Consider the following 25850-nt stretch of genomic DNA (forward strand, 5'->3'; position numbering starts at 1 on the left):
GTTTTAGATTTCTCCCTAAGATTCACCAATTCCTCTACTTCTCTTACTGAGCTAGTCAACTGTCTCTTTATTACAAAAGGCACTCAAAGAAATGCAGCGTATACCCCTGATTTAAAAATACTATTGAATGTGGACTTCTGGTTTCTGAAGTTTTATCTCTTGCAGTCCATAATCCATCAGTTTATAAAAGCTTGATCTGTTTGGATTCAACTTTGGTTTACTTCTTTGAAAACAACATGGAAATTATAAATTGGGAAGTCCGCCATATCAGTGAAAAAAATATTGTTTTAGAGGATACCTCTAAATAGCTTTCAAATTTGTTCCTAGCTACAGCTGTTGAAGAGGAGAACCAACAAAAAGAGGAAGCTGACAAGGGCCTGGAGAAGTTTTGGAAGTACCTTGAGCCTGTTCTCAATAGTGGAAAACCTGGATCCAAACTATTTGATATAGCAAGACTCCAGTATACAGTGAAGGAAGCCATATTACCACAAGACTGGGACAATTATGACATGAAGGTCAGTGCTCTCCCAAATTATTTTTGTAAAGATCTTTGGCACCAAAAAGTCTTTCCTAACGTGAGATGACCAGAACTCAAAGCAATATTCTACTAAGGGCCTGCTCAAAGTTTTTAAAGGAGAAAGTGAGGACTGCAGATGCTGGAGATCAGAGCTGAAAATGTGTTGCTGGAAAAGCGCAGCAGGTCAGGCAGCATCCAAGGAGCAGGAGAATCGACGTTTCGGGCATGAACCCTTCTTCAGGAACCTGAAGAAGGGCTCATGCCCGAAATGTCGATTCTCCTGCTCCTTGGATGCTGCCTGACCTGCTGCACTTTTCCAGCAACACATTTTCAGCAAAGTTTTTAAAGGTTCAACTTAACATTCCTGTTTTTATATTCAATTCCTTTCTTGTTGTGAAACTTGAAAGGGTTTAGAAAAGGTTTACAAGAATGTTGCCAGGGCTGAAAGGTTTGAGTGATGGAGAGAGGCTGAATAGACTAGGGCTGTTTCCCTGGAGCGTAAGAGGAATTAAGGGCTACGGGGAGAACGCTGGTAAGTGGAGCTGAAATGCGCATCAGCCATGATTGAATGGTGGAGTGGACTCGATGGGCCGAATGGCCTTACTTCCACTCCTATGTCTTATGGTCTTATGGTCTAGGATGAGGGGTGACTTTATAGAGGTTTATAATATCATGAAGGGCATGAATAGGGTAAATAGACAAGGTATTTTCCTCAGGATAGGGGAGTTCAGAACAAGAGGACATGGGTTTAGGGTGAGTGGGAAAGATTTAAAAGGGACTTAAGGGGCAAAGTTTTCATGCAGAAGGTGGTGTGTGTATGGAATGAGCTGCCAGAGGAAGTTGTATAGGTTGGTACAATTACAACATTTAAAAGGCACCTGGATGGTTAGATGGGACTAGATTTATTCAGGATATCTGGCCAGCATGGATGAGTTGGTCCGAAGGGTCTGTTTCCATGCTGTACATCTCTATGATTGTGAAGCTCAAGTTCTTGTTGAGTATCATGATTTGCTGACTACAATCTCAATATGTCTTGACACCTTCAAAGATTGAAACACATGCAGCCCAAGATCCCTGTGCTCCAGCACACACTTTAGAATTGCGCCTTAAATCCATATTGTTATTCCCTAACCCTTCTGCCAAAAAGAATTATCTTACAATTCTCTGTATTAAATCTTGAAGGTGATGTCTGCTGATACCTGGAACTGTGAAAAACTGCACATGAACAAGGTTCTAGACCTGTTGCATCATTGTGTATAATTTCAATTCTTTCATACACAAAAGTTGCACTGCACTGCACATGTGCAGAGAAGAGACACAATATTGAAGCAGTGTTTCACATGGGGAGAAAAATGAATGAGCGGAGGAAGAATGAAAAGAGATTTTTTTGACTTGTGGGACATGAACATGGCTGGCCAGCATTTATCGCTGTCTGCAGTTGCCCTTGAGAAGATGGGGGTGAACTGACCTCTGAACGACAGCTATCCATGTGCTATACCTCAACCAACAATACTGTTAGGGAGAGAATTAATAGATGTAGCTTCCAATATGTACAACTGTGATGATCTGATGATCTTGTTAATTATCCACATAATTCTTAGCACACCAAGAATTATTTAGTAAATAATGTACAATGACGGAATCATATCTAATATCGGATAAAAGAGGAGCATCAATTATCCAAACAACACGGGCTGGAAATATTTTGTTCGGATAATCGAATGCTGGATAACACAGTTTAGTCAAACATCGTGACCTTGTGATCTTGTTCGGATAATCGAGGTTCCTCTGTACTATGTTTTAAATTTGCAAGCATGGGCAGGTTAGGTTCAGTTAGTAGCTTTTCCATTGTGAACAGCCAATAGGGCATACTGAATGATATGATCTACCAGTTTTTGCAATGTACAGCCTATTTTCGTAATACCATGTTAGTATAGAAATTCAGATATCACTTTATTCATTTGTGCAACTGGCAGAACATCTTTTTGACTTGATGGCAGCAGATGTTCAGAGGTGAATACCACCCAAATTACTAATGCATATTAATAGTGTCAAAAAGCTAGCATCAATTGTTGAGTACATTACCATTTCAGGGTAATCTGAGGTAGAGTGGGCATTTTTCAAGACTGGAAGTGGTAACCTTGGACTGTTCCTGAGTTTGTTCAACATATACTGAGAAATGATCTAATCAAGGTAGCCATAATCCTGCACTCACATTCATCTTTAAAATGGAGCAGTCAATGAGTTCCATTGCCTTAGTGTGCTATATCAGGGGATTCTCCACTACTGTCACCACACGTCTACTTTTATGAGTCAGTGTACATTCCTACAGTTCTAAGTGGAATAAGATTAACCTTTCTTAGCAACTTTGTTAATGGGACCCAAGCCATTACTGTGCAAACTTTATACTCAAATAGAGTGCATCAAAGCCATCCTGCTAATTAATGGCTTGGTTAACATTTACTAAATAATCCTGTGTCCTAAGAATTAAGATTCAAGCAACCACAATATTTGGCTTTGCAATATGGAGATTATGCATCGTAATGCTCAAGGCCTGGCTCTTTGCAGAGAAAATGAACAGGTACATGTATTGCATCTATTTACAGTCAACAAAATAGGTGACAAGCATTCTCTGGTTCATTCGTCAGAACAATGCCTTGAGTACTGAAGGTTTCCTGATGACATTCTATGGAAGCAGTGCTTCACTTGTCTCCCAGGTGACTTGCAGATGAACCTCTAGGGAGATGTTGCTGAAGCATGGAGTCACTTTCTATCTGGTCTCTCACATCTCAGGCATAGGTGTGAGTGACCAAAAGAAATTGAGTGATGCATCTGGCTTGCAGATATTGAATTGTTGGCGGGGTGCCTTTTTTAAGTATGAAAAATGACAGTCGTAAATGGGAGCTTGAGGGACTTGATGAGCTATAGAACTTTCTACCCAGGATTTGGTGTTCTACTTGTGCATTAAAGTGTAATCACACGAGGGAACTTTGAATTGTCGCCTGCTTTTAGCCCCTATGCCACAATTACTCTCTCAAAAATCAAATTTAAACATAGAACATTACAATGCAGTACAGGCTCTCGATGTTGTGCCAGCCTGTGAAACCAATCTGAAGCCCATCTTTGGTTTCACAATTTGCCCAACATTTCAGGAATTTCAAGGATCATCTCTGGTTATTATATATGAGTAGCCATTATCTAGAGAGCAGATGTGACTCCTTCATTGTTCTGCAGCTCTCAATGTCAGCAATGTTTGAAGTTGATCCATTACTGGAATATATATATTTTACATGAGTATGGCTATGCCTTGCACCTGTGCTATTGCTGATACCACTGCTGATGAAGGAATATCATTATATCTTTTACCTGTCTTCAGCAGTCAGGGCCACTTTCAAGAAAAATATACTGTGCAGTCTGAGCACAATCTACTTAATGATTATAGGTTACCAAGACCATATTGGATACATCCAAGCATGCAAAGAACATAAGTTTGAAATTACAGAGGTACTGTTAACCATGTTCTCCTTAGATAGAGTTGTACCAAAGAAGTGGAACAAATACTATACCCTTGTTCAAAGGAAGGTAAAAGGATAAACCCAGCAATTAGAAACTAATCAGTATAAACTTGATGGTGGTAAGTCTTTTAGATACGATAAGGCCTCCCAAAGTGGGTTCATGTTGATATTTTGGGGATCTGAGCTCTGTGGCATCAATGGCCAACCCTCCTGTTCCTGCTTACATAGATCTTCTCCTCCACTCTTCACTGCTCATTGAGGTCTCTTGAAATGGATCACTATGGGAAATAAGTTTGGAAAGAGACACAATAATCCAAGACAAAATAAATGGTCACTTGAGCAAGTGGTTGGAGTCTGGAATGCATCGCTTGTGAGTATAGTTGAAGTAATTTCAATTATGGCTTTGAAAGGGAATTGGATAAACCCTTGAAGAGAAGGTAATGTGTTACAGAGAAAGGACAAGGGGGTTACAATTGGGAAAGCTGTCCTTGCATTGAGCTAATATGAACATATGGGCTGAATAGCGTCCTTCTGTGATGCCATCATTCTGTTACTTTATCTAAAATAGTCTGTAAAAGAAAATTGGTTGTGTGGAATAGTTCAAATGTTATGTCATAAATTCCGTCCTTAAGAGCAAATCAACCTTTGCTGAAAATCTGAAGTAAAAACTAAGTATGTTGCAAATACTTAGCAGTTCTGGCAGCATCTGTGGATAAAGAAAAAGAAAGTTGCATTTTGTTCCAAAGACTTAAGTCCCAGGATACATGAGACATCATTCCTGAAGGGAAAGCCTGATACACTTGCCTTTAGGGCATAGATGTACCATAAGCTGACCAAAATGGAGGGTTACTCCTTCCTGGAACCTACTGGGAGGCTGCTTGATTTTACTGGGCAGTCATCCCACATGGCATTGGACCCCTTCCCTCACTATATCAAAATGCCTGCACAGCCAGAGAACAGCCCTTAACTGGCCCTTAAGTAGGTCATTTGGGGTCCTGGTGGGTAGCCAACCTCCACTGATCACAAAATGCTGTGGCTGCAGAAGACAGAGAGCTTATATGACTAATTTCCATTTCTGTTTTACATATCATTTTCCAACCTTCCAGAATTTTATGGAGGGGTTGGTAATATTTGCATTAACACTATTCTCTCTTTGCAGATGCTGTTTGTCCTACTGTACATTTCCAGCATCTTCTGTTTTGTTATCTTATCTTCCTTCTTTCAAAAATACATCAGCACCTATTTGACTGGTTTTTTTGCAGCTTATAACCTAACTCCATCCAACCAAACGATTTGTTCATTTCTCTCATGTTCAAGCGTTCATTTCATTTTCTGATCTGTGAAGTACATTGGGAAATTTTCACAATGTGAGGGCATTTTAGACATCTTGGAAATTATAAGGGTGGAGGCTAGAAGAAAAGCTTTAGATAATCTCACAAAGCATTGCCTGTTACAGTGTGTATTTAATTTTCTAAACTTAAAGTTGTCAAGTGATATTTCATGTTCATGCATTACTGACTGCATTTTCTGGATATACTTTACAATACTTTGTTTGTTGTTTGCAGCTGGAGTTTGGTGCATTAATATTTGAAGATATTGCCAGCATAATTTACGATTGTGAAGACTGGAAACGACAGCATCGCAATTATCTGCAAAATATTAAGCTGATTACAGTGCCAGGAGTTTCAAAGAGTGATGACGTAAAGTAGCATATTCCATATTGGGATCTACTATCATGATGTTCCTAGATTAACAGTAACTGTTTTGATTACATAATATAAGTTTTAAATACTGTCTGATTTTCATCACAATAAATTGTTACAGTGGAACATTTCATTTGTGCACTGTAAGAACAAAAGAACATAGCATAACTTAAGAGCTAGGAGCAGGAATAGGCCATCTGGCCCTTCAAGCCTATTCTGCCATTCAGTAAAATCATGGCTGCACTTTTTGTGGCCTCAGCTCCACTTACCCACCCTCACACCATTACCCTTAATTCCTTTACTGTTCAAAAAATTATCTATCTTAACTTTAAAAACATTTACTGAGGAAGCCTCAACTACTTGACTGAACAGGGAATTCCATAGATTCACAATCCCCTGGGTGAAGAAATTCCTTCTCAATTCAGTTCTAACTTTGTTCCCCCTAATTTTGAGGCTATGCCCGCATGTCTAGTTACACCATCCAGTGGTAACATCCTCTCTACTTCGATCTTATCTATTCCCTTCATAATTTTACATATTCCTATATGATCCCCCTCATTCTTCTAAATTTCAATTAATATAATCCCAAACTACTCAGTCTCTCCTCCTAAACCAATCCCCCCCAACTCCAGAATCAACATTGTGAATCTATTCTGCAACCCCTCTAGTGCCAGAACATACTTTCTCAAGTAAGGAGAGCAAAACCGCATGCAGTACTCCAGGTGTGGCCTCACCAACACCCTTTATAGCTGTAACATAGTCTCACTGCTTTTAATCTCAATCCCTTTAGCAATGAAGAACAAACTTCCATTTGCCTTCTTAATTACCTGTTGCACTCGCAGACCAACCTTCTGTGATTCATGCACAATGACAGTCAGGTCCCTTTGCACAGCTGCATGCTGCAATTTTTTTACCATTCAAGTAATAGTCCTTTTCACTCCCAAAAAGGATGACTTCACGTTTATTAACATTGTACTCCATCTGTCAAATTGCTATTAGGAGAAAATTGCTATCATTTCCATAGACAATTTGTCATTTGCATTGTGTACAGAAGAAATATTAATTATATGTTGCAGTAGAACAAAATATAAGGCCATTCTACTTTCATTTTAGAGTATAGGAGCAGGAGTAAGCCTTTCATGCCTGTTCCACCATTCAATATCAAAGCTGTCAGCTACCTCAATGCCATAATTCTGCACTATACCAATATTCTTTTAAGTCATTATTCACTAGAATTCTATCAATTTCTCTCTTGAAATTACTGAATAACTGAGCTTCCACAGGCCTCTGGGGTACAGAATTCCAAACATTCACAACAGTCTGAATAAACAAGTCCCTTTTTTACTCAGCACTAAATGACTTTCTTTTGATTCTGAGACTGCATGCCTGGTTCTAAGCACTATAGTCAGGGAAAATATTCTTGCCCCATCCTTTCCCTAACTACTTTGTCTACACCTTCAAGAATTTTGTAAGTTGAATTTTACTGAAATTCAACTAAGTCACTTTTGTAGAGTTCCTGGATTGTTTCTCTCTGTGAGCTTTAACGGGATAGCTCATGTAATTCTCTGCTGTTCCCTTCATCATGTATGCATTACACCTCAGTGGTTTTGCATTTGTGCTCATCAGCAGTTGAAGTGCTTATTGCTGCCTGGTCCTCTTGGGATTCACGCCATCATCACTCTTTTAAATGTTGCGAGCCAGGAATACCCTTTCACAGTTGCAGTTTGTTACCTTGCACATAATTGAAAGAGGTAAATTGGAACCCCAATTTGCTGACAGAAATCTGGAGGTTCTGGTGGGCAGGATGCTAGAGACAAGGTCTACACTCTTGCTTATTGTCCGACACAACATGGTCACACTATCAGACCTACCAGCCTGGTCTGAAGTTGCCAACTGGGCCAATGCAATATCAACAGTCTGGAGTGATACCCAGGTGTGGAGGAAGAAGATGAATTACCTTCTGTACTCCACAACAGTAAGTGTCACCACCTTATTTCTGCTACCTTACATTCATTCTAGCTCTGCTACTTCATCCACCTTCCACGAATGCTCACGGTCTGACACTTTAACTGTTGCATGCAGCATCTTCCTTACCCATTCCCCAAATTACCAACTTCTCCTGCTCTCTGTACTTCGTAATCATTCACTTTGGACATCTCACCATCTTTCTTCCACCTGCACTAACACTAACAGTTGTGCCAGCCATTTTTATCTTATTCTGTTTTGTTTTTTGCAAGCCCATAGTAAGGTTTTTTTTTGGCTGACATCCCTTACATTTGTTTCCTCACCCTATAAGAGGAGAGTCTGTGAAGGATGATTGATACTATTTACATCGGATGCACATGCCTCCAAGTCCTGGCGACCAAGTTACACCTATTTCGCTATTCATTCTCTCTCTCGTCTTCTGGAGACACCAGTGATATCTGCACAATCTCTAACTTCAAAAGCCCAGCCCCTCCAGCCAACATCTCCATCACCACTGAGGAAGAAGTCACAGATTCTTCAAACAAAGCATCATGATGGCTGTCTCATGTGCCCCCTTCAGCTTAGATACTGACATCTCAGTGGCTATGTTAGTTAGATTGAGTCGGGAACACATTCTAGTAAGCACATTGCTAGCATGTCTGGGCAGCTGGTTGAGGAAGAAATGCTCCACATCACTGGCACTCAAAGAATGGTCGAAGATTAGGCAATTGCTTAGCTCCAGACAGAAGAGGACCACATGTTTTGACCATTAAAGCTTTATCAAAATGCACAAGGTGGAGAGCCAGGTGCAGTGCATTCAAGATCTCTTGAAATATGGTAACAGACCTATGCTCCATCCAACAGTCATTCGTGCTCAGCACCAATGGGATGTTAATGGAGGATGAGACACCTTGGCCTCACCCCAGGCCCCTTCTCTCAAGGTGGTACCAGTAGGCATCCAATTAGAGGAGGAATCACGTGCAAGACTCCAAGAACCCTTCTCTTGGGACATTCCAGAGGTACCTGACCCCTCTACCTTTATCATTTTGCGATTTGAATGAGGCCGAAAGGGAAAGCCGGCAGCATTTCACACAGTGAGTGGCAGCACCTTAATGTAGGTGGGCCCCAAAATCTTCATGTTCCTTCAAACTTGCCTTCCAACTCAACCCCATTAGGTGGCTCAGTGGTTATCACTGCTGCCTCACAACACCAGAGACCCAGGTTCGATGCCACGCTCTAGCAACTGTTTGTGTGGAGTTTGTACATTCTCCCCATGTCTGTGTGGGTTTCCTCTGGGTTTTCCTGTTTCTCCCCACAGTCCCTAGATGTGCAGATTAGGTGGGTTGGCCATACGAAATTGCCCATAGTATTCAGGGATGTGTAGATTTGGTGGATTGGCCATGGGAAATGCAGGGGATTAGATGGAGATGGGGGATTGGCAGGGTCTGGGTGGGATACTCTACAGAGGGTCAGTGTGGACTTGATGGGCCAAATGGTCTGCTTCCACACTGTAGGGATTCTGATTCTATGACAGAGTATATCTTAAATGGTAAGAGGTTGGAAAATGTAGATATACAAAGAGACCAAGGTGTCTTTGTCAAGAAATCTCTGTACAACAAACTATTGGGAAGGTTAATGGGATGTTAGCCATTATTGCAGATGGATTTGATTATAGGAGAAGTGAAGTCTTACCTCAATTATACAGCTTGCTTAGATACCAGAAATAGTAAGCAGTTTTTGTCTCCTTACATCAGGAATAGTATTATTTTTGGAGAGGGAATGCAACAAAGGTTCACCAGATTTATTCTTGAGAGTATGTGGATGTACCTACTAGAGAAGGTGCAAAACTTGACCTACTCTTGGGAAATAAGGCAGGGCAGGTGACTGAGGTGTCAGTGGGGGAGCACTTTGAGACCAGCGACCATAATTCTATTAGTTTTAAAATAGTGATGGAAAAGGATAGACCAGATCTAAAAGTTGAAGTTCTAAATTGGAGAAAGGCCAATTTTGACAGTATTAGGCAAAAACTTTCAAAAGCTGATTGGGCGCAGATGTTCACAGGTAAAGGGACGGCTGGAAAATGGGAAGCTTTCAGAAATGAGATAACGAGAGTCCAGAGAAAGTATATTCCTGTTATGGTGAAAGAAAGGCTAGTAGGTATAGGGAATGCTGGATAACTAAAGAAATCAAGGTTTTGGTTAAGAAAAAGAAGAAAGCATATATCAGGTATAGACAGATCGAGTGAATCCTTAGAAGCATATGAAGGCAGTAGGAGTATACTTAAGAGAGAAATCAGGAAGGCAAAAAGGGGACATGAGATAGCTTTGGCAAATAGAGTTAAGGAGAATCCAATGGGTTTTTACAAATACACTAAAGACAAAAGGGTAACTAGGGAGAGTATAGGGCCCCTCAAAGATCAGCAAGATCTGTGTAGAGGCGCAGGAGATGGGGCAGATACTAAATGAGTATTTTGCATCAGTATTTATTGTGGAAAAGGCCATGGAAGATATAGAATGTAGGGAAATTGATGGTGATATCTTGAAAAATATCCATATTACAGAGGAGGAAGTGTTGGATGTCTTGAAATGCGTAAAAGTGGATAAATCCCCAGGACCTGATTAGGTGTACCCTGGAACTCTGTGGGAAGCTAGGGAAGTGATTTCTGCGCCTCTTACTGAGTTATTTGTATCATTGATAGTTACAGGTGAGGTGCCGGAAGACTGGAGGTTGGCTCACGTGGTGCCACTGTTTAAGGAAGGTGGTAAGGACAAGTTGTTATTATAAACCTGTGAGCCTGACATCGGTGGTGGGCAAGTTGTTGGAGGGGATCCTGAGGGACAGATGTACATGTATTGGGAAAGGCAAGAACTGATCAGGGATAGTCAACATGGCTTTGTGTGTGGGAAATCATATCTCACAAACTTGATTGAATTTTTTGAAGAAGTAACAAAGAGGATTGATGAGGGCAGAGCTGTAGATATGATCTATATGGACTTTAGTAAGGCATTCAACAAGGTTCCCCACGGGAGACTGGTTAGCAAGATTGGATCTCATGGAATACAGGGAGAAGTAGCCATTTGGAATCAGAATTGGCTTGAAGGTAGAAGACAGAGGGTGGTGGTGGAGGATTGTTTTTCAGTCTGGAGGCCTGTGACCAGTGGAGTGCCACAAGGATCAGTGCTGGGTCCACTACTTTTCGTCATTTATATAAATGATTTGGATGTAAGCATAAGAGGTATAATTAGTAAGATTGCAGATGACATTAATTTAGATAAATGCGAGGTGCCGCATTTTGGGAAAGCAAATTTTAGCAGGACTTACACACCTTAATGGTAAGGTCCTAGGCAGTGTTGCTGAACAAAGAGACCTTGGAATGCAGGTTCATAACTCCTTGAAAATGGAGTCGCAGGTGGATAGAATAATGAAGAAGGCGTTAGGTATGCTTTCCTTTATTGGTCAGAGTATTGAGTACAGGAGTTGGGAAGTCGTGGTGTGGCTGTACAGGACATTGATTAGGAGAAAGTGAGGCCTGCAGTTGCTAGAGATCAGAGCTTAAAATGTGTTGCTGGAAAAGCGCAGCAAGTCAGGCAGCATTAAAGGAGAAGGAAAATCGACGTTTTGGGTATAAGCCCTTCTTCAGGAATAAATAGACCTAGATAAATAGATCTGAAACGTCGATTCTCCTGTTCCTTTGATGCTGCCTGACCTGCTGCGCTTTTCCAGCAACACACTTTTAAAGACATTGGTTACGACACTGTTAGAATATTGCATGCAATTTTGGTCTCCTCCCTATCAGAAAGATGTTGTGAAACTTGAAAGGGTTCAGAAAAGGTTTCCAAGGATGTTGCCAGAGTTGGAGGATTTGAGCTATAGAGAGAGGTTGAATAGGCTGGGGCTGTTTTCCCTGGAGTGTCAGCGGCTGATGAATGACCTTAAAGGTTTACAAAATTATGAGGGGCATGGATAGGATAAATAGACAAAGTCTTTTCCCTGGGGTGGGGGAGTCCAGAACTAGAGGGCATAGGTTTAGGGTGAAAGGGGAAAGATATAGAAGAGACCTAAGGGGTACGTGCATGGAATGAGCTGCCAGAGGATGTGGTGGAGGCTGGTACAATTGCAACATTTAAAAGGCAAGTGGATGGGTATATGAATAGGAAGAGTTTGGAGGGTTATGGGCCAGGTGCTGGCAGGTGGGACCAGATTGGGTTGGGATATCTGGTCGGCATGGACGTGTTGGACCGAAGGGTCTGTCTCCGTGCTGTACATCTCTATGACTCAATGTGCGACTATCCTATGAAGAGAGGATGGGTAAGTTAGGCCTGTATTCTGTAGAATTTCAAAGACTGAGAGTTGATCTCATTGAAATTTACAAGTATTACAAGTGATAAAGAGGGTAGGTGCTGGTAAGATTTTTTCCCCTAGTTAGGGATGTCTCGAACTAGGAGGCACAAATTAAAGTTATGAGGATTTTTTTTACTCCAAGGGCTGTGAATCTTCGGAATTCTCTACCCCACAAGGCAGTGGAAATTAAGTCTTTAAGTTTATTTAAAGTAGAGGTTGATAGATTTCTGAATATCAGTGGCATAACAGGTAATCAGATAGTATGAGTAATGTGCATTGAAGTGTTTGATCAGCCAAAATTGAATTAAATGGCTCACTGTCCTGAATGGTCTACTCCTGTTCCTATTTGAATCTACTTTGTTCCAACAATGCATTGAGTTGTTCTTCTGGACCTTAATATTTCTGAACCAGATAAACAAACCATTAAAAAATTGCTGTAGGTAATAGAGCCCTCCAATCTGAAAATAACAAAGATGGAATAGTTGCATCCCTATAAGAGTGAAAGATAAGACACCCAAAGCTAAACTGCACTATTATTTATTTATTTAAAAGAGGTTGACTGCCTTTAAGGAGTCCAGGCACATTTTATCACACATTGATGGGTCATCTGTTGAGCATATATGTAGTCAGGGTGGCATTTTGTGCTTGGCTCCATCCTGAAATCACTTAAAGAAGGAGAGAATACAAGCTTTGTATTCTGCTTGCCTCAGCACAGAGTTCATGCATCACAGTTGCCTTGTCTGAAACAGGATTTGTGCAACTGGAATTGGATTGTCAATTTTTAAAAATTCTTACATGGAATATGGGTGTTGTTGGAAATGCCAGCTGTGATGAGTCATGTTCTTGAATCTCTGCCATGTATCTGGGTAGAGACACCTACAGTGCTGCTAAGAAGGCAGTTCCAGTATTTTGATCCAGCAAGACTGAAGGAGCAGCTCTATAGTTCCAAGATTTAATGGGTATGTGGCTTAGGATAGAAGTTGGAGATGATATTTTCATGCATCTATGGCCATTGTCCTTCATATGATGGAGATGTAGTTTTTGAAGCTGTTGTTGAAGGTGCACTGGCGAGTTGCTGTTGTGCATCTCATATGTGGTGCAAACTGTTAGTATTGCATTGGTCTGGAGGAGAGAATGTTCAAGCTAGTGGATGTTATTTTGATCAAGTGGACTGCTTTGCCCTGGATTGCATCAAGCTTCTTGAGTTTTGCTGCAGCCACGCTCATTCAGGCAAATGTAGTATATTACACGCCTAATTGTCTCACATAGGCAGTGAAGATGCTTTGGGAAATCAGGACGTGACTTACTCACTTTAGAATTCTCAGTCTCTCAACTGACTGTTGCAGCCACAGTACCTAGCACTGTTTAGATTCTGGATAATGGTAATCCGCAGGATATTGATAATGGGAATGTAAAGGACCACATATTTTTCAATTTCATAATTATGAACTGAAATGAAAGTTGAACTGTCATATCTAGAATACCAGAGAAAGGTTTACAGCCCAAAACTCAAGAGCAGCATACTGTTGAACTAAGTGATGCAATGTTGCATTTTGAAGCAGAAATAGGGAAAATCCAAGACTGAGCGGTGCTGAGTCCCTTCTAAGGACGTTCTACCTAGCAAGAGCTCACTGATTGGTTGAGCAACAAGGGGTTCAAATCTGAAAGTGTGAGGGCAGCAGAGAAACATACAGAGCCTACTGATAGAAAGTGTCCATCCATAGCGTATGTGTTAAACCATTTCTCTTTTGTCTGTCATAATTGTGATTGAGTATTTGTGTATCGACAGGTTTTGAAGTGTTATAGTTTAAATTGCAAAGCAGTAGATTAGAAATCCTATCTTTTCATTGCTCTTGCTCAATGTAAGTCTGTTACAATGAATAGTTATTTTCATCACTGACAAAATATGGTATGAATTACTTTTGTCCTGTGTAACAGTCAGTCAGTAAATTGATCATTTTGGTGATCTCATTGGTATTGTACAAATGTATATGTTTTGTGTCACCGCATCGATCATTGGGAAACATTTATCAGAGCTCTCTTCCCAGTTAAGTCATGAGGGAATGTGTCATGGTAATACTGTTGAATGCCACGGAAGATGGCTAAATTCTCTCATTGAAGATGATCATTGCCTGGCATTTGCGTATCATGAATGTTTCTTGCTATTATTACCCGAAGCTTGAATGCTATCCATGTCTTGCTAAACATGGGCATGGAATGCTTCGGTTTCTGAGGAGAGTTATGTGTATGGTAGACTCTCAGAATGAGCATCACACTTGCTCATGGCAAAAGCCTGCACATGGAGTCTTTCAATAAGGAGAGGCTGCTGTGCTGCAGCAGCCCCTCAATTCTTGTGTAGTAGCCATGGGAATGGCCCTTTATGGGTAAGAGGCATTGTAGATGCAAGGTCAGGTCCAGTGACAAATAAGTTCAGGTAGGTGTGACAGTCCTGAACAGGCACAGCGATGATATGAAAGCTGCAAACTTGCAAATGGTGTTGGAACAAAGCTTGCCTGGTTCCTCAACTGCCTTTCCAACTGTTCTGGAATCTATTGGTTCTTTCTCTCCATGAGGCATTGAAGATATTTCAAAATCTGAGATGGTCATGACGAATGTTGCAACCTCATTGCCTTTGATGTCTGAAGAAGAGAATGAATTTCTTCCAAAATGCTCCAGGTGCAAGAGTTGAGTTACTGTGCATTACACACCACATATGAGAGACAGAGTTGGAGGAACCTGACCCACTGCTAAAATGCTCCAGTTGGAGCTACAAAAAAGAAAGAACAGCCCTATGTCCTCAGATTCACAGGGGAGGCATTTGTGATTGTAATGAGGTCTGCCATTTGAACCTCCATAGAATATGAATTCCCTGATAGGTGCTGTTAACTTGGTCCAATCAGAGAACCCTGGCTGACATATATAGCAGGAGTGTCAGAGGTTCTGTTCACTTTGAGAGAAGCTGGATCAGTATCAAGGTCCCTGCATGTATAAGTAAAGGCTGACATGTCACCAACTTCTACGGAGTTATTTCATATGGTAGTAATAAACTAGAGAATTATCGACCACTGATTTGTTCGTCAGTGGTAGGAAAACTATTGGACAAAATTCTGAAGGAGAGAATTAATCATCATTTAGAGAGGCAAGATTTGATCAGAGATAATCAGCATGGCTTTGACAAAGGGAGGCCTGACAAATTTGATTGAATTTTCCAGAAGGTAACCAGGTGTGTAGGTGATGATTGTGCAATTGATGTAACTTACAAGGATTTCAGCAAAGCCTTTGCCAAGATCCCACATGGGAGACATATAAAGAATATAAAAGCACCTGAGATCCAGGGTAAGTTGGATCCAAATTTGGCTTATTAGTAGGAGACAGCAAGTGTGGTGATGGAGGGCTGTTTGTGTCTCTGGAAGCTGACATCCTGTGGCTTACCACTGGGATCTGTGCTGGGTCCCTTATTGTTCATGTTACTAGGTACAAATGATATAAAAGAAAATAGTGGGAGTGGGGGTTTGGGATGTGGTTAGAATGATAAGTAAATTTGCAGATGACAAAAATTGACCTCGCAGCTGACAGTGAGGAGGATGGCCTTAGGTTACAGAGGATTGGTCACATAGGGTGATGCACTTTGCAAGAAGGCACAAGACAAGGGAGTACTGCATGGCAGGGCACTGGAAAGCTCAGAAAAAGAAAGGAATTTTGGGACACTTGTCAACAAATGTTTGAAGGCAGCTGGACAGGTTGATGGGGTAGTTAGGAAGGCATATGGAACACTTGCCTTTATCAATTGTTGCATAGGTTATAAAGCGGGAAGATTGTGTTGGAGCTGTGCAGGACTTTGGTTAGGCCACAGCTGGAGTATGGTATGCAGTTCTGGTCAATGCACAATAGAAAGGATGTGATTGCACTAAGATAGTGCAGAAGTCATTCACTAGGATATTACCCAGGATGGAGTATTTCAGCTGTGAAGAGAGGTTGGATAAGCTCAGGTTGTTTTCTTTAGATTGGAGAATGCTAAGGGGGATTCTAATAAAAATGCATAAGATTATAAAGAACAAGAACAGGGTGAATAGAAAGTGGTTGTTTTCCTTACTTGAAAGGTCAATGACAAAGAGCATAATTTTAAGGTGAAACACTGGAGAAAAAGTCTTTTCACCCAGAGAATCTGGAATGTACTACTTGGGAGGGTAGTTGAGGTGGTAACCTCTAAAATGTACATGGATGAACAACTGAAGTGTCATAGCATTCAAGACTTTGGGCAAACAAGTTGAATTTGAAAGTTAGGTAGATTTATAATACTTTTGTTGATGCAGACTTGGTAGGCTGAGGGCCTCGTCTGTACTATATGATTCTGCAAAGTATGTGAAATCGAAATGTAATTAATACAGGTTTTAAATTATTTTTATCTGCTTCTCCTACAGGCACATGCAGGTTCAACCCCAGTTGATAGGAATAAGTCAGCCACGGCAGAATTAGCAATTTCTACAGAAAAAGGTACCTCATTCATAAAATTATATAACTGGACTCATTTAACTAATACTTCAGGATTTGTAAATTATTGTTATCAATCCAGAATTTTCTGCATTGGTAATTCTGGCAGAGAATTTCCCAAGTTAATCCATTATGCTCCAAATCCTCCAGTTGTGAACTGATGCAGTAGTTGGTTGAAAAACTAATTTGAGTGAACCATAATGAGAGCACTGGTAACTCACTTATGGTAAAGCCAGTGGAGTTATGGCTGAGAGAAGATCAGCCTCAGATACGATTATGTTCTTATTCAATGGAGAAGCAGGCTCAAGGGGCTGAATTTTCTACTCCTCCTCCTAGTTTTTATGTTCAGATGCAAGTCATAGGTTTTTAGCATGCTTACACAGAATTGCCACTGACTGGTGTTTTCTTAAGTTAGTTTTACTTATGCACATTTATCCGAGTATAAGTTTTAAAAACTGTCTCTGATTTGTGGATGTTTATTTTTAACCAAAATAGCATAATCCCTTACTTGAGCTTCTGGTATTTTGCTAAAAGGTTGTTCTTCCATGAATTCTGTTTTTAGTTATTTCAGTGCTGTAGATGGGAACTAGCTATTTTGGTCCCAGAGTTCACCAATTTAAGATTATAATGCTTGCTGGGGGATACATATACACATCTGTCCTCTGTAGGCAAAAAGAATTTGTCCAGATATTGCAACTATGTCGAATTAAGCAAAAGTAATGGGGGAGCAGTAGAACCCTGGCATATTCCCAATGGCATTGTTGTGAAAATTAGAGATGACTTGTCAACATAATAGCACCCTTTTCTCATGTAGTATAAATTGTCACTCCCTTTGAGATGTGGCATTCTGCTCCAATGAGTTCCAGATGAATAGCTTTACCAACATCTCTTTTCTCAGTGATACGTGGCTTCTGTACAGTGAAGTGACTGTTGGTTGTGATTAATTTTTAAGTAATCATTTCCTACTAACCAATATATCCACTGAATTGCATACACACAAGAAAAGGTCAACCTGTTATCTTTTTTTAAATAGGTACTTCTGCACTGATTGATATGCGATTCTATAATGATCTGATGAGCCTTGTGCCGCTGGAATGCCTGTCTGTGCCTTTAATATTGTACTGTGTACTGGAGCAGGTTTGTAAGTGTTCATTCACCATGTAGCTTGATGATGTGGTCCCTAGTTAGCTTATTATTTCTCAATTTACACTATATAATTCTTCATTTAGTTCATTTCTGTCAATGTCGTCGTTTAGTATCCGGGCTTTGGAAGCTTTATCATGAAGTCCAATTGTAAATCACAGTTTCGTTGACACTTGGTTATAAAGGAACAGATCACAGAAAGGTTTTTTCAAGGGGATGCTGTCTGTGATTTGTATTCCACGTGCAGAAGTCATGTAAACAATTCCTGTTCTTTGCAACAAAATTTTTATTCTTAATTAGTTTTGTTTGGTATACAGATATTATTCTCTAAAACTGCAATAAGCAATTAATGTCAATGTGAATTGCAGTCTGAGTAAAAGAGCAAACTGGAAGCTCAGAAACCTTTGTTCTTTAGATATTAGCAATTTTAGTTAATCGCATTTTGGTTTTGCACTACTGCCAGTGCCCTCCTCTTCTCTATGGACAGGAATAAGCTGTTTGGCCCCTTGAGCCTATTCCATAATTCAGTATGATCATGGCTGATCCAGCACTTCTCATGTCCACTTTCCTGCCCTTTCCTCATAATCCGTGCTTCCCCTACTGATAAGAATATAGCTATTCAGTCTTAAATGCACACAAGGACTCTATTCCCACAGCTGTATGTGAACACGCTTAACCCTCTGGGAGGAGAAATTCCTCCTCCTCAGTCTTAAATTGGGCCCTTAAATCTAAGGCCATGGTCTCTGGTCCTAGACTCTCCCATAAGGCGAAGCATATTCTCAGCATTCACTCTGTCAAGCCCCGTAAATATCCTTTAATGAGATCACTGCTCATTCTTCTTAATTCCAATGAGTAGAGTGCTAATCTTTTTTGGAGAAAGTGAGGCCTGCAGATGCTGGAGATCAGAGTCGAAAAATGTGGGGCTGAAAAAGCACAGCCAAGGAGCAGGAAAGTGGACGTTTCGAGCATAAGCTCTTAATGAAGAGCTTATGCTCGAAACGTTGACTCTCCTCCTCAGATGCTGCCTGACTGTCTATGCTTTTCCAGCACCACAATTTTCGACTCTCAATCTTTTTAACCTAAGTTTGTAAAACAATCTCTCCATCCTAATGAACCTTCTCTGAACTGGGTCCAATGAAATTTTATTTTTTCCCAAATAAAGGGACAAAAACAGCTTCAGTGTTTCAGACTGTGGTCTCACCAGCACCTGGTACAGTTGCAGTAAGGCTAATTTACTGTTATATCCCAACCCCCTTGAAATAAAGGCCAACATTCCACTAGCCTTCCTGATTATCCACTGTGCCAATGTGCTAGTTTTCAGTATTTTGTACACAAATACCCCCAAATACTTTTGTATTGCCTCTTTCTGTTGTTTTTCTTAGACAATTAAAGAGTAAAGGTTGCTAGTATGCCTTAGATTTTACTGTTTCCAAAAAAAAGTTGTAATTCTATTTTTTTACAGTAACTTGCAGAGCAACAGTGACAGTCCAGAAGGAAGTAGTTTCCTGTTAGAGTTATAAAGTCATAAAGCATGGAAACAGACCCTTTGGCCCAACTCATCCATGCTAATCAGGTTTCCTAAACTGAACTAGTTTCATTTGCCTGCACCTGGTCCATACGCCTCTAAACATTTCTCCCAATTCGTTTTATATAAATGATGAACAACAGTGGATCCAGCACCAAGCCGATTCCATCACTGCATTATGGAATGCTCTAAGCATAAACGTTCAAATCATTGTTCGATTAGGTTTTGAATTCTGAGCATCAGGATACCAAGATGTCAAATATTATTGCCTTAAAATACGTTGGATTGTCTCTGTGGTTTTGTTCCATTTGATAGTGTAACTCAAATTTTCATTATTATTAGAATAACAAATAGATTTGTTTCTGTGATAGTTTGCTTCAACTAATATAGAAGGACGTAGCAAAAACAGCTAATGCTCTGAGATGACTTTCAAACACTTCAGATCATCACCTACCTCTTGTTACATGCAGGTTATTGCAACAGAAGAAAGTCGAACTCCTCCAAGTGAAAGTATTCCAGTACCACGGCAAGATGGACTGGACCAGATTCTGGTAGATTACATGATATCCACTGTGCTTGACCTTGCAATGTCTGAAGAGGAAAAACAGGTACTGACAGATCATATTATATTACAATACAGATAAAGAGAACATCTTACTGTGATCCATGTTTGCTTAAAATGCATCATGAGACAATAATAAAATATACAACTATAAATATATGCTCTGGCCCGAATGGAGAATGAGGAAGTGGGATGGAGATGATTTGAATTGGGTCATTAAAGGAACGTTAAATAGCTGACAATAAATGACAAACCAATATAATTTAAGTAAGATTATATTATAAAGTTTCATTTTGTACATTGAACATTAGAATCCCTATAGTGTGGAAAGAGGTCATTCAGTCCATCAAGTCTGCACCGACCTTCCAAAAAGGATCCCATCCAAAACCAGTCCCCTCCTCTATCCCTGTAGTTCTGTATTTACCATGGAGAATGGACTGAGCCTGCACATCCCTGGACACTACAGAAAATTTAGCATGGCCAAGCCATCTGACCTGCACATCTTTGCACTTGCCAAAGCAACCAGCATAAACCACGCAGACACAGAGAGAATGTGCAGACTCCATACATTCAGCCACCTAAAGCTGGAGTTGAATCGGGGTCCCTTGTGCTGTTAGGCAGCATGCTTACCATTTGAGCCATCAAGCTGCTTTGTTATATTAGGCTCATTTATTTTAATTTTTGCAAAACTTTCTCTTAACATGATAATGTGTGGAATATAATATCTTTAAATTTGTTTTATTCAGCAATTTTATGTTTGAGGCAAGGGAAATTGAGGGGAGATTTTATGATAGCATACAATTTATGACCGATCTAGATAAGGTAAACAGAAAATGTTCCCATTTGTTGGTGCAAAGACAAAGTGCACAGATTTAACATTTTAGAGAAGATTTTCATAAGGGGTGAAAGAAGAACTCTTTTACTTAAATTGGATATTGTCTATGAGTAGGTGAGGTACAGCTGATTAGTGATTTCATCTGAAAATTGGATGGACATGAGGGAAATGAAGAGGCAGCGCTACCAGAATACAGAGAACTGGACTGACTGCATTGCTCTATAAAGAGTAATGGGCCATTTGCCTCCTCATATATTGAAGTTACTCTCTGAGCCTATAATTCTGGAATGCAAAATCAGATCAAAACTTTCTGTTGGAGAAAAGATTGTGGCATCATAAGCAATGTACAAATGAGCATGAAATTACAAAGATCTATTGATAGATTAAGTGAATGGGCATAACTGTGATAAATGAATTTCAGTGAAGACAATCATGAGATCATCATTTGAGATCTGGAAAGGATACAGCAAGGTACATTTAAGTGTTGAAAAACTAGAAACAGTGGAGATCCAAAGAAGTTTGTCTGTATGTGGATCATTAACATATCATGAAGGCGCAGAAATAATCAAGAAGTCTAATGAAATGCTGACCTTTATGTTAAGAAGAACTGAATACACCAGGGTAGAATTCAAGTAATATCATTTCTGGTTGAGAAGACACATAGCTAGCCATTCTGAACAATATACTTTAAGAAGGATATTTTGGCCTTAAACAGAGTACAGCATAGACTCACCAGAATTATTCTTGAACTCCAATGTTTGAAGTATAAGGAGAGGTCTCACAAACTAGGGTTTACAATTTAGGAGAGAAAGGAGTGATTTCATTAACATTTTCAAGACACTAAGGAGAAACTGATATGATTGATAGAGAAAAACTATCGCTGTTGTGGAGTCTAGGACCAAGAGCCGAGATCTAAAATGTGGAGCCAGACATTTCAGAAATAAAATTATACGCAAAAGATTCCAAAAGTTTGATACTTCCTCAAAGGGTACTGGATCTACATCAGTTGTAAATTTTATGACTTATAGATTTTTGTTATCCAAAGTTTCGAAGGAATATGGAGAAAGGCAAATAAGTGGAAATGGGTTGCTGAGTAGCAGTGACCTCACTGATTTGGTGAAATAGGCTTGAGGGACTTAATGGCCTAAAAACAGAAAGTGCTGGAGAAACTCAACAAGTATGGCAGTATTGATGGTGAGAGAACCAGAATTTACATTTTGTGTCCAATCATAGATAGAATCCCTACAGTATGGAAACAGACCCTCCATCCTAACAGGTACACACCATCCCTCCGAAGAGTAACCCACCCAGACTCATTCCCCTACTCTATTGTCCTACATTTACCCCTGAAAATGCACCTGACCTACAAATCCATGAACACTATAGGAATTTAGTATATGGCCAATTCACTTAACATACACATCTTTGATTGTGGGAGGAAACGAGAGCACCAGAGGAAACCCATACAGACATGGAGAGAATGAATAATCTCCAACAGACAGCCACCCGAGGCTGGAATCGAACCTGGGTCCCTAGCGCTGTGAGGTAGCAGTGCTAGCCATTAAGCCACCATGCCATCCACTGATTCTGAAATAAAGAAGAATTTTGTTTATGAGGGTAGTGAATTTGTAAAATTGTTCACCGCAAACGGCTGTGAAGACTAGCTTGTTAACTACAGAGGAACCTCGGTTATCCGCCATTTGATTAGCCAAATTTCAGATTATCCGAACTAGATCGTAAGGTCCTGATGCTTGGCTAAATTGTGCTATCCAGCATTCTATTATCCAAACAAAATACTCACCGCCCATATTGTTTGGATAATCGAGCTTCCTCTGTATATTCAAGGATGAGATAGATGTCTAATCAGTAATGGAATTAAGGACAATGAGGAAAAGGCTGGAAACTAGGGATGAGGATGATCAGATTAGCCAGAATCTCATTTAATGGCTGACTTCTGCTCCTATGTCTTACAATCCTGTGGTTTTAGCTATTAGCTATAATGTCCTTTTTAGCTATTGCTTTCTGCACTCTCTTCATTGAACCAGGCTTAATTTCCCAGCTTAGATTACGATAGAGTGGTGATATGCTGGGCCATGAGTTTTCAGGTAGTACTTGAGTAGATTCTGTTGCTGATGATGGCCAGCAGCACCTTATGGATGCCCAGTTTTTGATTTACTGGATCTGATTAAGGACATCCCCTGTAGCATGGTTAAAGTGCCTCACATTGTGATGCCATGTATCCTCAATATAAAGATGGGACTTTGTTTCATAGTCCTTGTGAAGACAGTCACCCATACCAATATTGGTGTGGATGCACACATCTGCAACAGGATGATAAGTGAGGACAAGGTCAAGTAGATTTTTCCCTTCTGTTGGTTCTCTCACAACTGCACAGACCCAACCTAGCACCTAAATCCTTGAGGATTCCTCTAGCTTGGTCAGTAGTTCTACAACTGAGCTGGTAGACATTGAAGTCACAGACCAGGGTACATTCTGTGCCCTTGCCATTCTCAGAGCTTCCTTCAAGCTGTGTTCATATTTAAACTGATGCCATGAGACTTCATGGGGTCAGCAATGTTGAGGGCTCCCAGGTCAACTCCATCTTGACAGTAAACCACTGTTTCACCACCTTTAGTGAATCAATCCTGCTGGTAGGCGAGGGTATACTCAGGGATACTGATGGTGACATTGCCTATTCAGTATGATTCTGGGAGTATGATTATGTCAGGCGGTTGCTTGAGTAATCTGTAGGGCAGTTCTCCAAAATTTGTCATGAGCCTCCAGGTGTTTTTGATGAGAACTTTGTAGCGTCAATAGGGTTGGACTTACCAGTATCAGGGAGGCCTCAGACATATCCAGCTTTTTCCTCAGCTTAGGATTCCTCACCAATGTGGTTGACAAGGTCCTTCGGCCCATCCAAGCCAATCCCCATACTTCTGCCCTCACCACTTCCTCTCCCTCCTATAACAATAGGGTCTCCCTTGTCTTCACTTGCCACCCCACTAGCCTCCGTATTCAAAGAATCATAAGCCACCAATCCTCCCACAGAAAGCCACCATCAGAAATGCATTGCTCTCCCCTCACTTGTTTGCATTCCTCAGGGACCAATCCTTCTGGGGCATCCTGGTCCACTCCACCTCACTCCCAATGCCACCTCACATGTCCATAGCACCTTTCCAAGCAATCACAGAATGTGTAATGCTTACTGTTTACCACCTCCCACTTCACTATCAAAGGCCCCAGCTGCACTTTCCAGATGAAGCAGCAAATTCCCTGCACTTCCTTCAGTCTAGCATACTGCAATCATTGCTCACTCTCCTCTGGATTGTGGAGATGAAAGGCACTCTTGGTGACTGCTTTGTGGAACACCTTCAGTCTATCCATGAAAATTACCCTGAGCTTCCAGTTGCCTGCCACATCAACACACCACCTTGTCCTCATGCCAACATTTCAGTTTCAGACCTGCCGCAGTGTCGCGGTGAAGCTTAACGCATGCTTGAGGAACAGTACATCACCTAACGCCTTACAGCCTTCGGGATTCAACATTGAATTTAACAATTTCAGAGGATGAACACCTTTCTCCATTTTTGTTACTGGAGTAACTTCACAGAGGCTGGTATCCCATCATCAAGTCGTCCTTTATTTACACATTCGTGGCATTTGATACTGATCTAACATCCTCAGAGCAAGCTCTCAGAGCGAACATAACCTCTGACACTCCTGTTTACCTCTGTCAGCCCAGGCTTTTATATCTGTCAGCCCTGGCTCTTTGATTGAACCAGCCCTAATCAGGGAGCTCATTCTGTTGAGGTCACCTGGCTGACCTTGTTATAACCACTACACATCCCCAGTTCTTGTTTGGTATGGGTTTCTTCCAGGACAGACAAACTATTTTTAACTATTCATCCTGATTATTGGCATCCTTCAGTACATGCTGTTCTCCAGCTTCCATTCAGCAATTCCTTTGTTTTCGTCTCTTTCTTTCCTCTCTCTTGATACTGCTTCCATCTATTTGACTCATTCCTTCCCTGCAGTGCACAACCCACATCTTGTCATCAGCATTAGAAAAACTGTTTTCCAGCTGCTTTCACTTCCAAAGAAGAATCACTGGACTTGAAGTATTACCTCGGTTTTTCTTTCCACAGATGCTGCAAGACCTGCTGATTTTCTCCAGTACTTTCTGATTTTGTCCCTCCAAAGCTGTTCTGTTTTTTTTCCCCAGGTATTGGTACAGAAGAATTTGCAACTCACATGCCTTATGTGAGATAGTAGGAGACAAAATGGCAGCCCAATGGTAAATGGCAGAAATTGATGTCAAAACCGTTACAGCAAAAGTTAATTTCTTCTATAAGTCAGAAGATTTCAACAAATGTGTAAATGTTGTTACTGGGTTCTACTTTTGAGAAAAGCAGGAGGCTGAAAGAACATAGCAAGCAAGGCAACATCAGGAGGTAGAGAAGTCACCATTTCAGATGTGACCCTTCTTTAGGACTGGGAGTGGGTATAAGCAGAGCTGCAGATAAAGTGGGGCAGATAGGGAGGGTTTTGGGTGGAGGTAAGGGCGGAATAGTGAAACAGAGGTCGAGGATACAGTCTTGTTGAACGATGGGAGGAACAAATTTGGTTGGTAGCAGGAAGGAAGTATCGGTCAGAGGATTGGGAGGGGGAAGGGCCAGAAAGGGAGGCGGGGGGATATGAAGGGAGGTTATTAGAAATTGGAGAACTCTATGGAGATCGATGTGGTCTCCTCTACATTGGGGAGACAGGATGCCAACTCGCAGAACATTTCAGGGAACATCTCTGGGACACACGCACCAAACAACCCCACCACCCTGTGGCTGACCACTTCAATTCTCTCTCCCATTCCACCAATGACATGCAAGTTCTGGGCCTCCTCCACCGCCAAATCCAATCCACCCAACACCTGGAGGAAGAACTCATATTCCACCTTGGGAACCTCCAACCACACAGCATCAACGTTGATTTCACCAGTTTCTTCATCTTCCCTACTCCCACCTCTTCCCAGATCATACCCTCCAACTCAGCACTGCCCTCTTGAAATGTCCTGTCTGTCCATCTTCTTTCCCACCAATCCGCACTACCCTTCCTTCCAACCTAACACCATCGACCCCCACCTCCATCTGCCTATTGCCTTCCCAGCAACCATGCCCCCAGCCCCAACCCACCCTCCTATTTATCCCTCAGCCCCTTTCTCCCCCTACCACATTCCTGATGAAGGACTAAGGTTGATTC

General features: G+C 41.0%; 1 protein-coding gene across 7 annotated transcripts in view; it reads left to right on the forward strand.

Moving 5' to 3' along the window:
* spag17 (sperm associated antigen 17) overlaps positions 1–25850 on the forward strand; it is a 222550-nt gene that overhangs the window by 25945 nt on the left and 170755 nt on the right. For all 7 annotated transcript variants that reach the window (XM_072585264.1, XM_072585263.1, XM_072585268.1 and 4 more), the window contains exons 8-12: positions 328–515; positions 5598–5732; positions 16463–16535; positions 17566–17669; positions 19671–19808. In XM_072585264.1, coding sequence (XP_072441365.1) covers positions 328–515; positions 5598–5732; positions 16463–16535; positions 17566–17669; positions 19671–19808 — 638 coding nt within the window. The remainder of the gene's footprint in view (positions 1–327; positions 516–5597; positions 5733–16462; positions 16536–17565; positions 17670–19670; positions 19809–25850) is intronic.

Source organism: Chiloscyllium punctatum, chromosome 15 (assembly GCF_047496795.1).
Source record: "Chiloscyllium punctatum isolate Juve2018m chromosome 15, sChiPun1.3, whole genome shotgun sequence".
NCBI classification, from domain to species: domain Eukaryota; kingdom Metazoa; phylum Chordata; class Chondrichthyes; order Orectolobiformes; family Hemiscylliidae; genus Chiloscyllium; species Chiloscyllium punctatum.